This window comes from Trachurus trachurus, assembly GCF_905171665.1.
Source record: "Trachurus trachurus genome assembly, chromosome: 13".
Classification (NCBI taxonomy): Eukaryota; Metazoa; Chordata; class Actinopteri; order Carangiformes; family Carangidae; genus Trachurus; species Trachurus trachurus.
Genome location: NC_139892.1, coordinates 22,041,547 through 22,053,373, shown reverse-complemented (window position 1 = coordinate 22,053,373; position 11,827 = coordinate 22,041,547). Strand labels below are relative to the sequence as shown.

General features: G+C 38.3%; 1 protein-coding gene across 1 annotated transcript; it reads left to right on the top strand.

Moving 5' to 3' along the window:
- Window positions 1–1,055: 1,055 nt before the first annotated feature.
- On the top strand, window positions 1,056–1,979 carry LOC310995640 (olfactory receptor 6E1-like; the record flags this gene model as incomplete). The annotated part of the gene is made up of 1 exon (XM_083984746.1): window positions 1,056–1,979. One exon carries the CDS (start codon window positions 1,056–1,058, stop codon window positions 1,977–1,979), a length of 924 nt encoding a protein of 307 aa, XP_083840872.1.
- Window positions 1,980–11,827: the final 9,848 nt, after the last annotated feature.

The following is an 11,827-nucleotide window of genomic DNA, read 5'->3' as shown; positions in this document are numbered from 1 at the left end:
AAATGTACCAGGCTGTAAATATGTTTTTTAAAGCTGTAAAATCGGCTATTTTAACATGGGGCTCAATTGGAGTTGCTCCCTTCTGGAGCCAGCCCCCAGAGGAAGCCGAGGGGATTGCAGTTTTTTGAACGCGGAAGTGAGCTTCACTTCTCTGACCGACAACTGCCCCCTTAGTTAAGACAAACAAACAAACAAACAAACAAAAAACTAATAAAAAGCTTGTGAGAATAGATATGTTTTAAGATTACATTTAAAAGAAGATATTGTTGGAGATGAGCGGAGTTCAATGGGTAAAGAGTTCCACAGTGTTGGACCATAATAACTAAAAGCACCTTGAGCTAATTTTGAATGTATGCGTGTATATTGAGGAGAGATTTACATGAAGATCTGAGATATCTGTCGGGTGTATACTGAGTGAGCATGTCAGAAACAGAGGGTCAGCACCAATAAGAGATTTAAAAACAACAAGTAAGATTTTAGAATCAATTCTGTATTTGACTGGGAGCCAATGGAGAGACTTTAAACCGGAGTGATGTAATCGTTCCTATTTGTTAGAATTCTGGCTGCAGCAATGGGAAAGAAAGAGTGGGTGTTTGACTTTTACTTTCATTGTCACCAAGGGGGAAATTCTTTTCCACAGCACTGCACATGTTTTTACAAACAGTAAGTGTCCTTTGAGGATGAACTCAGCATAGTGACATCTTCTGGCAGGAAGAGTTTAAAAGTAGATGATGCACAGTTTCATGTCAGTTTCAAGGAGGTCACTGGATGACGGCAGCAGGTAGTACTGGGAGAACTCACACTATGTCATATACTGTTTTCTGTCATTTTTTTTTACCTAAAACATTACAATAAGGGAATGGTATATTTGGAGAATGTGTCTGTTTCCATGAGTTCTAATTTCTATAGCCTATTGCAATTAGACTGAATAGACTAGACTAAATAATATAATACATATAAATGTAATTTCTACAAATCTTTATACTCTATACATAGGAACGCTATATTTCAAATCCTGCATCCAGTGCTAACTTGTGAGCCAACAGGGGGTCATAATGAACAATTCACAGGTTTCATATTTCACCTTTGCTGCCTACTCTGATGTTGGGGCTTTAAAATACTTATTTTTCACAATTATCATGTGCTTTTATGTTGTTGTGGTCTGTGCCAATGTTTTGCTGATTGTGATTATCTGTATGAACAGGAGTTTACATGAGCCCATGTACTTGTTTCTGTGCAGCCTGTTTGTAAACGAACTGCATGGTAGTACAGGGCTGTTTCCATTCCTGCTTGTTCAGATCCTCTCTGACATTCACACTGTGTCTGTATCTTTTTGTTTTGTGCAGATTTTTTGTATATATATATATGGAAACGTTCAAGTTTATAGTTTAGCCATTATGTCTTATGACAGATACCTTGCTATCTGTTGTCCTCTGGAGTATAACACACACATGACATCTAATAAGGTTGCTGTGCTGATTGCTTTAACATGGTTAATTCCTCTCCTTGCAATTGTTGTCATGATATCATTGAATGCTTCCTTGCAGCTGTGTGGTAACATCATTGACAAATTGTACTGTGACAACTACAATGTTGTCAAACTGGCCTGCTCTGACACAACAGTCAATAACATCTATGGGCTTATTTACACTTTCGCTGTATTATGTGGTCTCCCAATACTAATCCTTTATACCTATTCAAAGATTCTTAAAGTGTGTTTTTCTGGTTGTAGACAGACCAGGCAGAAAGCTGTCAGTACCTGCACACCTCACCTTGCCTCCCTCCTGAACTTTTCTTTTGGTTGTATCTTTGAAATAGTACAAAGCCGGTTTAATATGAGAGGTGCTCCCTATATGCTGCGCGTCTTTTTATCATTGTACTTTCTCACCTGTCAGCCACTTTTCAATCCTTTGATGTATGGACTGAATTTGACCAAAGTCCGTATCATATGTAAAAGTATTTTCTTTGGTAAAATGTAATGTACTTGAAGTTTAAAGGGATAGTTCACCCAAAATTCAAATTTCACTCATTTTCTACTCACCCTCATGTCGCCTAAGGGTTGGGAGAAGTTTCAGAGTCATCCGTGCCTTTTTGGAGTTACAGGGGGACTCCGTGCAGCACTGCACTGCCATATGTATATATGCCAAGCGTCTTTGGGTCACTGAAAAAGCGCTATACAAAATTAATGAATTATTATTATTATTATTATTATTATATGACGGTCGCAAATGAGGCACACTTACGCCTAAGTTCCACTGGATGCGGAACGGCTGCAGATCCGCTCCGGTACGGCGGCGGAGCCGTTACGTATTAATTATAATCACCGTGTGAGCGTCCACCGACTCCGGGTCCACTGCGTCGTGGGTCCGGAACGGCACCAGCATCCGGCAGCCCTCGCAAAAGATACGCAGAGCTTCTATTTTTGCTGGACGCTGGAGCACGGCGCATCAATTAGTACAGAGCAGGTCGTGTATGACAGGAAATCGCGGGCAAAATACAAAATAAAACACCCGGTTAATTTTCAAAATAAAATACACCATGTTTACAGCGGAGCATGTTTCCTGCTTTACACCTTGAAAACGTTGTAATGGGCAGCGACTGGCCTGAAGCCAGCAGCTCTGAGGTTTTCAGACATCATTTCACCCCGTTTACACCATGGACAAGGAGATAGTGATTGTAAAATCAAGTCAGGTCAGCACCAAAGTTGTTTCTCTACTACTACTCCTCAAATTAATTGTTTTTGATTTTGTGGTTCACTTTATGGAAACTACAACCCGCTTTATCGCGAGATCACGTGTTCCCGCTGTGCGGCGGAGCCGCAACAATCAACATCACGGACGGAACCGGTGTGAGTTGACGGAGTCGGAGTACGCAGCCGTTCCGTAGCGGACCCGTTTCGGAATCGTTCTGCATCCAGTGGAGTCCCGGCGTTACAGTAGAAAATGAGTGAAATTTGAATTTTGGGTGAACTATCCCTATAAGTCATGTTGTCTTTTTTTTCTCTGCACATTAATGTGTTTCACATCTGAAGAAAATATTCATTGACAGTAGTATATAATGTTGATAATAAATAAAAGTAAAAAAAAAAATGAAAATTTCATGACTGATTTGAATATGAGTTTTTATTGTATCAAACTTCTGTTGAGCCATATCTTGCTTATTGCATAGGGGTCTGGGGATATACGTATAAAACAATTACAAAACCAATTTTCATATTATAAAAGAGAGCAATAAGGATAACCAACAGGGCTGATTATCATGAGGCAACAAACAAATTATTCATAAACTTATAAACCTTTTAAAAAAACAACAACATTTGAATATTAACAGTCTCTATAGTAATTATGATACATTCATTCATTACCTATCCTCTCTGAAACATGAATTTTCTGTTATTGCTCTATCCGAAACATAGCTAAAGATTCAAGAGAATGATTCCCAATTATTATGAGTATTAACTCAGTTCATTATGTCAGGGAGAGTAGCTCTAGAGATTAAGTATCCCTGTTACCCTGGTTTTCACCTGATCTAACAAAACTATTAAGGAAAAAGAACAATATATCGAAAGTATGCCTCTAATCCTACACCTCTTACCCACAGGGCTTACAAATCATGTTGAAATAAATATGTTCACGCTATTAGATCTGGAAGAAAGAATTATTATAGTGAGGAACTCAACAAATGTTCCAAGGATATTAAAAGTACCTGGAAAGTATTAAATAAGATGTGGCAAAGAGATAAGAAAACCTCTGAACTGCCGTCAGTCTTTTTTGATGGAGGAGACTTTCTCTAATCCAATACACATAGCTCAATAATTCAACAGCTTCTTTATATTGGACAAGAACAGACCAATACAATTGTCTGCCCAGGAAATCCACTAGATTTTATACCAAGAAGTGTTCTTGTTATGTCTTCTTTTAAGCCAATTGATGAGCTAAAAACGTATTCAACTTCTTCTTCCTTGCATTGCAAGTGGTCAAACAGGTACTATTACAGCCCCTTGCTCATATTTTCTCTTTATCATTGGCAACAGGAGTAGTACCTGATTATTTAAAAGTTGCCAAAGCTATCCCATTATTTAAAACCGAAGACATATCTATCTTGCTCTGTTTTTCAATTTTTTTTAGAAAAAATAGTTTTGAATTTAGAATCAAATTGAGTTCTTTATAAGCATCATGGTTTCAGGCAGTGTTGGGCAGTAGCTATGTTAGTAACTTCACTACATTGCTCAGTAGCGTGGTTGTAGCGTCGCTGTTTTCTACATCAAATAGCTTTTCAGTAGTTAAGCTATTTTATTGATCAGTAGCACAGTAGCGTCCACAGAAGCTACATTTCCCCAGGCATTTCTAGACCTTAAATGCACCGCTTCCATGTGACATCATGTACGTATCCTCCTGCTGATGCCCGTCTGCTGCAGCGGGGCGCAACACGCAGCAGGTGACAGAGGAGGAGGGAAGAGAGGTGTAGCTTACTCCGAGTTAAGTTCGTCAATCAGGGCCGTAGCTGGACAACTTTATTTTATGTTTCTAATCAAAAACATCAAACGTGTGTGTGTGTGTGAAGAAGGGCATTTAGGCAGGAAGAGGTAGGACAAATGACAAGAGAGGAGAAGCTGTTACTCAAATATTATTTTTGCAGTTTTTTAATTTTTTTAAATAGCCTAAACTATTAAAATTTGCATTTTTTGCCGATATCTGTTTGTCTTAAAGTTTTATTGATCACTAGAGAGCAATGACTTGGAATTAAGTTGGTTTGATGTAAAAAAAAAAAAAAAAAAAAAAAAAAAGCTTTGATGTAGCTAAGCTACTTTTGTCATTTTATTGTAGCGTAGCTTGCTACATTTCTCTGGTGGGTAGCTTCAGTGTAGTGAAGCTTCATTTCTGTAACTTGTAGCTTAGCTCACTACATTTTTCAAGTAGCTTGCCCAACACTGGTTTCAGGGCTAATCATTGATACGGTTAATCATCATCCCACTGAGCATTAGACGTCTATTAGACGTCTAGTCTAAGTTTAGACCAACATTCGCCCGTCTATAATCGGTCTATATTTTAGCCCAAATCTAGACGATAGAATTTAATCCATTAATCATTAAATATTAAATAAAAAAACAACTGTAAATTGTATAAATGATGGCCAAATGTTGGATTAATACATTTTTAACAGTCATTTATCAATGTACAGTGTAGTTTAGATTTAGACTCGATTTAGACGTCTAAATCAGGACCTCATATCAACGTCTATTTATAGACCAAATCTAGATGATTGCACTAAATGATGAATACCGTCCAAAAAGTAACTGTAAATTGTATTAATGATGACCAAATGTTGGATTAAAACATTTATAACAGTCATTGATCAAAGTGCAGTGTAGTTTAGACTTAGACTCGATTTAGACGTCTAAATCAAGACCTCATTTAAACGTCTATTTTTAGACCAAATCTAGACAATTGAATTGTATAATGAATACTGACCAAAGAAAACAACTGTAAATTGTATAAATGATGGCCAAATGCTGGATTAAAACATTTTTAACAGTCATTGATCAATGTACAGTGTAGTTTAGATTTAGACTCGATTTAGACGTCTAAATCAAGACCTCATATCAACGTCTATTTTTAGACCAAATCTAGATGATTGCACTAAATGATGAATACCGTCCAAAAGGTAACTGTAACTTTTATAAATGGTGGCCAAATGTTGGATTAAAACATTTACAGCAGTCATTGATCAATGTACAGTGTAGTTTAGATTTAGACTCGATTTAGACATCTAAATCAAGACCTCATATCAACGTCTATTTTTAGACCAAATCTAGACGATTGAATTAAATACATTAAATAATGAATACTGACCAAATAAATAACTGTAAGTTGCACAATGGTGTCCAGATATTGTACTAAAATCATCTGAATGACCATTGATCAATATACAGTGAAGTTTAGATTTAGCCTTGATTTAGACGTTTAATCAGCATCTAGATTTAGACCAGGTTTAAACTATTAAGTGATCTTTATTTTTTTTAATGTTGTTTATGTTATGTTTACATCTTATGCTTTCTTTTTTTAAGCATAAGATTATGCCAACCATGTTTAGAAATATTTAGATATCACTATTAACCTATATAGATATAGGCAGTTTGCAATTAAGTTTATTGAGCATTAATGCAAATAATTCCTTTGAAAAAATAATTATTGGTGAACAGTAAAATAAAATGGCAATTTGCACGGCGATCGGGGACAGTAGCCAATATGGATATGGAGATACTGTCAGCAGATCCCTCCCCTCCCCACTAGGAGGCAGCAACACGCTGGAAGTTGTCTTGTGGACCGGAAATCAGTTTCGGGAAGTTCAAAAACGACTTCTGGCCGTCTATGCTTCTGGCACTACACCACATCCATGCACGACACCGGTCGAGAGCGGAGAAGAGTGTGCGAAAAGAAGAAGAGCTTCCTATAGGTGAGTGGTCAAGGTTACGTTATTGAAATGCTGCTTTTTCCTGCAATGTTTGTTCATTTAATTGTCATCAATCCGTTTGCAAAATGCCGACGATATGCTTGATATGCTAGCTATGGCTTGCCTGCCCTGCTAGCTCGCTAGCTATGGCTTGCCTGCTAGTACAAGCATCATTGCAAAAACGATTTGTTTGTTTGTGAAATATGGCATGCTCAGCCAAAAGTAAGGTTTTAATGAGACTTTACACAGTAGCACATACAATAGCAGATTTTCTTGAGTCATATGATGCATAATACTTACTACCTGAAAATATAAGCCCAAAATTGATTAAAATATAGCTAGCAGCACTATTTCCAGTGTCTATTTGATTTCATAAACTCCCAGTTACAGACTTGTAAGGGTCACATTTTCCTTACCTAAAGGAACAGTCCCTGAATTCAACTTTGAAAAGCGTTTCCTTAAGTAATTCCATGTTTTTCACAATGTTGATAATTTGTAATATCATACAGATTGCAAAGCTGTCTCATATTGGAGGAAAGGATTTGAAGACCTGCACGAACAAAATCATGGACAGGTATGATTACACATAGAAGTTTAATATCTGTAGAACAGACAACATAGGCTAATAGTGGGTGGTTACAAGTTACAAGTTATATAAGTTTACTGTTAACAATTGTCTTCATTTTTTATCTGTTGCAGACTCTTCATGAACAGCATCATGACACAATTTAATATGTTGGAGGTGGGAAGCAAAAGAAGAGGGCCTTCACACAGACTGCCTTCTACTCTGTGGTCACAGGTAAATAGAAAAACTGTCTGCTAGTTATTTGGAAATTGCTTCATGTTAAACATGTGTGACTGACATGACATTAACAAACAACAATTTGTCTGGACTGTACTAGGTAATCTCTGTAATACTGACAATTATGAAACTTAATTGGTGTTGTTTCATGAAAGGGAACCATAATACAGTTATAGTCAGGCTTTATTTATTAATTTATTAATCTTCACAGACTTACTGCGCAGTGCAAGTTTTGTCCAGCGCAGTGCAGCACGCGCTTGGTTTGCAGTTTGGTAGACAGAGGTGTGCAGAGATGGGTGTGGCGGCGCAGCAGGGGGAGGAGTCACATTCAGCTTGGCGCAGTGACAGTTTCGTGCCAAAGAGCAGCGCCGACGGTGCGCTGAATGCTTGCCAACTAAAACCAGGTCTACTCTCAGCGCAAGGTAGTGCAGTGGTAGTTTGGCTGACAGGCGCAGAGTGCACACGTCACCAAGACCTCACAGGCAGGTTTCCACAGATTCAGGCACATTTTAATGCAATTGCAATTGTCACTATTCAATGCAATCATCTTAATCAGCACATACATCTATATCTATATAGATTGTCCCGTCACATCTGATGTCAGATCAAAGGCAGTTGGCATGTGTAATGGAACTCAACCTGCCTGATTTAACACAGATTAAAACGTGATGCAAAATAACAAGTTAACATCTCTCTCAGCCAACCACAAACAGCATCAGAGAGTGAATATATATTCGGCATTGCTCATCTCCGGAAAAAAAGAGAGAGAGACGCTCTGCGATGCGTCCTTTACGCACAGCTACTTCTGGTTTCATCCCCATTACTATTTTTTTTATGTTGATGTGATCTGTGCACAGTGGTTACAGGGGTTTAAAGGAGCATTATCGCAAATACAGCAGTAATAGCATAAAATAAGCTGAAATATGCAAAAGATTGGTCGGGGGAGCCATAAATAAATTTACAAAGAAAATAGCAAACAGTGTAGTGTCCGTGGGGCAAATGCAGAATTTGTCTATGTTATGATCCAAGCCGGCCCGGCGCTTGCTGCGTTTAATTGCACTCGGAACGCGGAAAACCAAACTCCGAATCGCAAAAATTCAATAGAAAATTGTAATGTAGCAGTGTTAGGCTGCTTACAGTCACTGAATCGCTCGGTAGAACACTTCTCTCCACGCCCCTGTGTCTTTCTTCAGCTGTCCTCTCAGCGTTATTAACGTGTTGACACAAAAATGATTTTAACGGCACATTAACGCGGGCCACTCTGTAGTTTTGGAAAACAGAGAGGCTGCTCCTCTCCAGACATGTGTATGCGTCTGTGTGTGTGAGTTACTACAGTTACGGCGACGCTCCCGTCCCCCGGATATTTCTGCAGTTGGATTTACATGATCTGGTCTGAGACATGAAACTCATGGACTGAGGAGTCGTCCACTGCGGTCTGCACGTACTCCGTCGTGCATTTGTAGGAGGAAGTTGTAGCTGTTGTTGTGGTTGTGCGCGACGTAGAGCTGCCGTGTCGACTAGGGAGTTTTTTTTTTCCTTTCCCCAATCGCACGGTGAGGGAGGGGAGGGGAGGGGGGGGGGCATATTTTTTCTCCTCATGTCCTACACTAGAGAACTTGTTCTTCTTATCACCAAACGAGGCTGCTCTCTCTCTGACAACTGATTGCACTTGTTTATATCTGATATGCTCCGCCACTGGCTCCATCTAGTCTCGTCCATGTCGAAATGACAAAATTGCAGTGCGCATCACTCGTGGCGCATTTAAAGGTGAGGAGAGGAGCTCATTTGATTGGTGAAGAACGGACTCGCACCCTCTCCTTTGCCATTTGCGCCGGTAGGAGTAGAGGGACGGGAGGAGTGCCTGTGCCGAGCTGCGCCGTGCACCAAACTTGTAAAGTGCTCCTAGACACACCCCGTTGGCGCGACTGCGCCTGGTTTATGAAACTAGAGCCCCAAGTCTCAAATGGGTGGTGACTCATGCCCATTGAGTCAAGTCCTTTGAAACCATCTACCTTTTGTTATTGGATAGTATCTCTGTGACATCACGTAAAACAATAGGCAACCACACTTGCAATTTCTCTTCATTTATTTTATTGCTTTGTTTGCAGAAGCTGTACGAAAGTCCTTTAAGGATGCCACAGATGACCTCATTGCCTCAGCAACGGAGCTACATTTTAAGCAGGCCCCAGCTCGCAGCGGTGGAGGGGGCTACAAGAGTGTGTAGTTGTTTGTCTTTTTGTTCACAGTTTCAGGGTGTTCTTTTCAAATTTCTAATGTTTTTAACCCTCCTGTTCTGTTCTGACTCAAATTGACCCAATCTGTTCACTTCCTCCATCCTTGGTTCTTTCCTTCCTTCCCTTCATCCTTCCTTCTTCCTTCTTCTTGATCCACTTGTTCCCTCCCTCCATGTTTTGTATTTTCTGTTTTGTAAAGGAATTAAAAATATTTATATTGCACTTTCATATGTTTGTGATGGTTGGAATTTGTTTTAAAAATGTAGGTTGATTGAGATTACAGTAGGATAGTTTGGTTAATGTTCCCATCAAGAGATATATTTATATCCAGTGGTAAAATAAGCATGACATTAGTGTTACTGAAACCTATTTAAAAGACCAAAAAAACACATAATGTGAATAGATTGTCATAACATACTGCAACTACATCAAGGTAAGGATCACAGGTTAAATTTGGTCATGATGCATTTTGACAACTTTAATGTCCTTTTTAATATATGGTTCTTGTTAATCATTTGATGGATTGTAATTACATGACTTAAATATCTAGATTTATTAGAATATCCATATAATAGTATGTTTAATTGATGTCTAGATTTTGTAATGGGCTTTAAATATGGTATAAAAGTAAACGTCTAAAATTAGTCTATAAATAGACGTTCATTAGCAGTTATTTAAACGTCTAAGGTTAGACAAGACGTATACATTTGGTATAAAAATAGACGTCTGGCAAACGTCTAAATTTAGACGTCTATAAATAGACGTCTATTAGCGGTTATTTAAACGTCTATGATTAGACCAGATGTCTAGACGTAGCCGTCTAATAGACGTCTTTTAGACGTCTATTAGACGGCTAGTATAAACTTAGACGTCTAAAAAACTTTCACTTTTATACCAGTGGTAGACCGATTTTAGCCTAGACGTCTAGGGACCATTTAGACGTCTATTAGACGTCTTTTAGACCGGAAAATGCTCGGTGGGATGTCTTACTTGAAAAGTTATTTAAATATGTTTTTTTAGGATATTACATATAATTGGTTAAAAAGTTATCTTTTCAATAGAACCCAGTTTGTTTGTGTCAAGGATTGCCATTCTAACAAAGCTCAATTAAAGCAGAAGTAAGCGATCCGGTGGTTTTGGCTAACTTCTTGTCAGCCGATGGAGTTAGCAGTCCCCGCCCTCGTCCCTACGTCACCACATTCACACGCATCCCTTGGCTGCACACACAGAGAGGACCGCCCCTTTATGCCGTTCTCTCTCCTCATTGGATAAAGCTTGTAGGATACAAGGAAAGTTGGTAACCCTTTAATTTCCAAGCCGTTAATTACGTCATAATGTCGAGTAATTACTGGCGTTAATTACGTCATAATGTCGAGAAATTACTAAGAAATAACAATTCATTATGTAGTAATGCCAATAAATATCCCAGAAATAGCGTTCAATTTCATAGTAATGTTGAGAAATATAGCTAGGAAATGTCTAATAATTGTGTAGAAAAAGCCCAGTAATAATGGCCAATTGTGAAATAATGTTGAGAAATATAGCCCAGAAATAACAATTAATTGCATAGTAATATTAAGCAATATATGGCAAAGACATAACAGTCTAGTAAAATGGACGTGATAGTAGAATTGCCGTGGGTAATTAGAGTAAATACGTCATAACGTCCAGAAATAACAATTAATTGTGCAGCAATGCAGAGAAATATCCTAGAAATAAGGGTAAAATTCATAGTAATATCGAGAAATAGGCTATAGCCTGGAAATAATGTTTAATTGTGTAGAAATGGCCCAGAAATAGTAGCCTAATGTTCAGAAATATAGCCCAGAAGTAATAATTACATAGTAATGACAAGAAATACTAGTCCAGTAAAGAAGACACAATATCAAGATGTAGTAGGCTAGGCTACTCCTCAGAGCTATCTGAAAGACTACCTGAATCCGATGAAGCCAGAGGACTCTTCCTCTTTACCTGTCATGAGCAAAAGTGAAAAAGTTGGGTATTAGTACAGTCATTTGCATGTTTTATACAGTATAACTAAATGTATTCTGTGTCATGGAATGCAGCTGATCATTCATCATTACAAATTAATTGCAGACAATAACTTGTCAGATAGGCAACCGTTTTGACATTTTATGTACCAAACGATCACAAACTTTGACAATTGATACATGAAATCGATTTTGAAAATGAAAACATCACGTTTTTTATTGTTTATTTTTCCTTTAACCCAGAGGGAAATAACTAGGGTTAGGGTAAGAAAGACCAACGGTCTGTACAGCTGGTCCCACGGTGTGTGTCAGGGCATATCAGTCTGTGTTGTGGTAAATGCATAGAG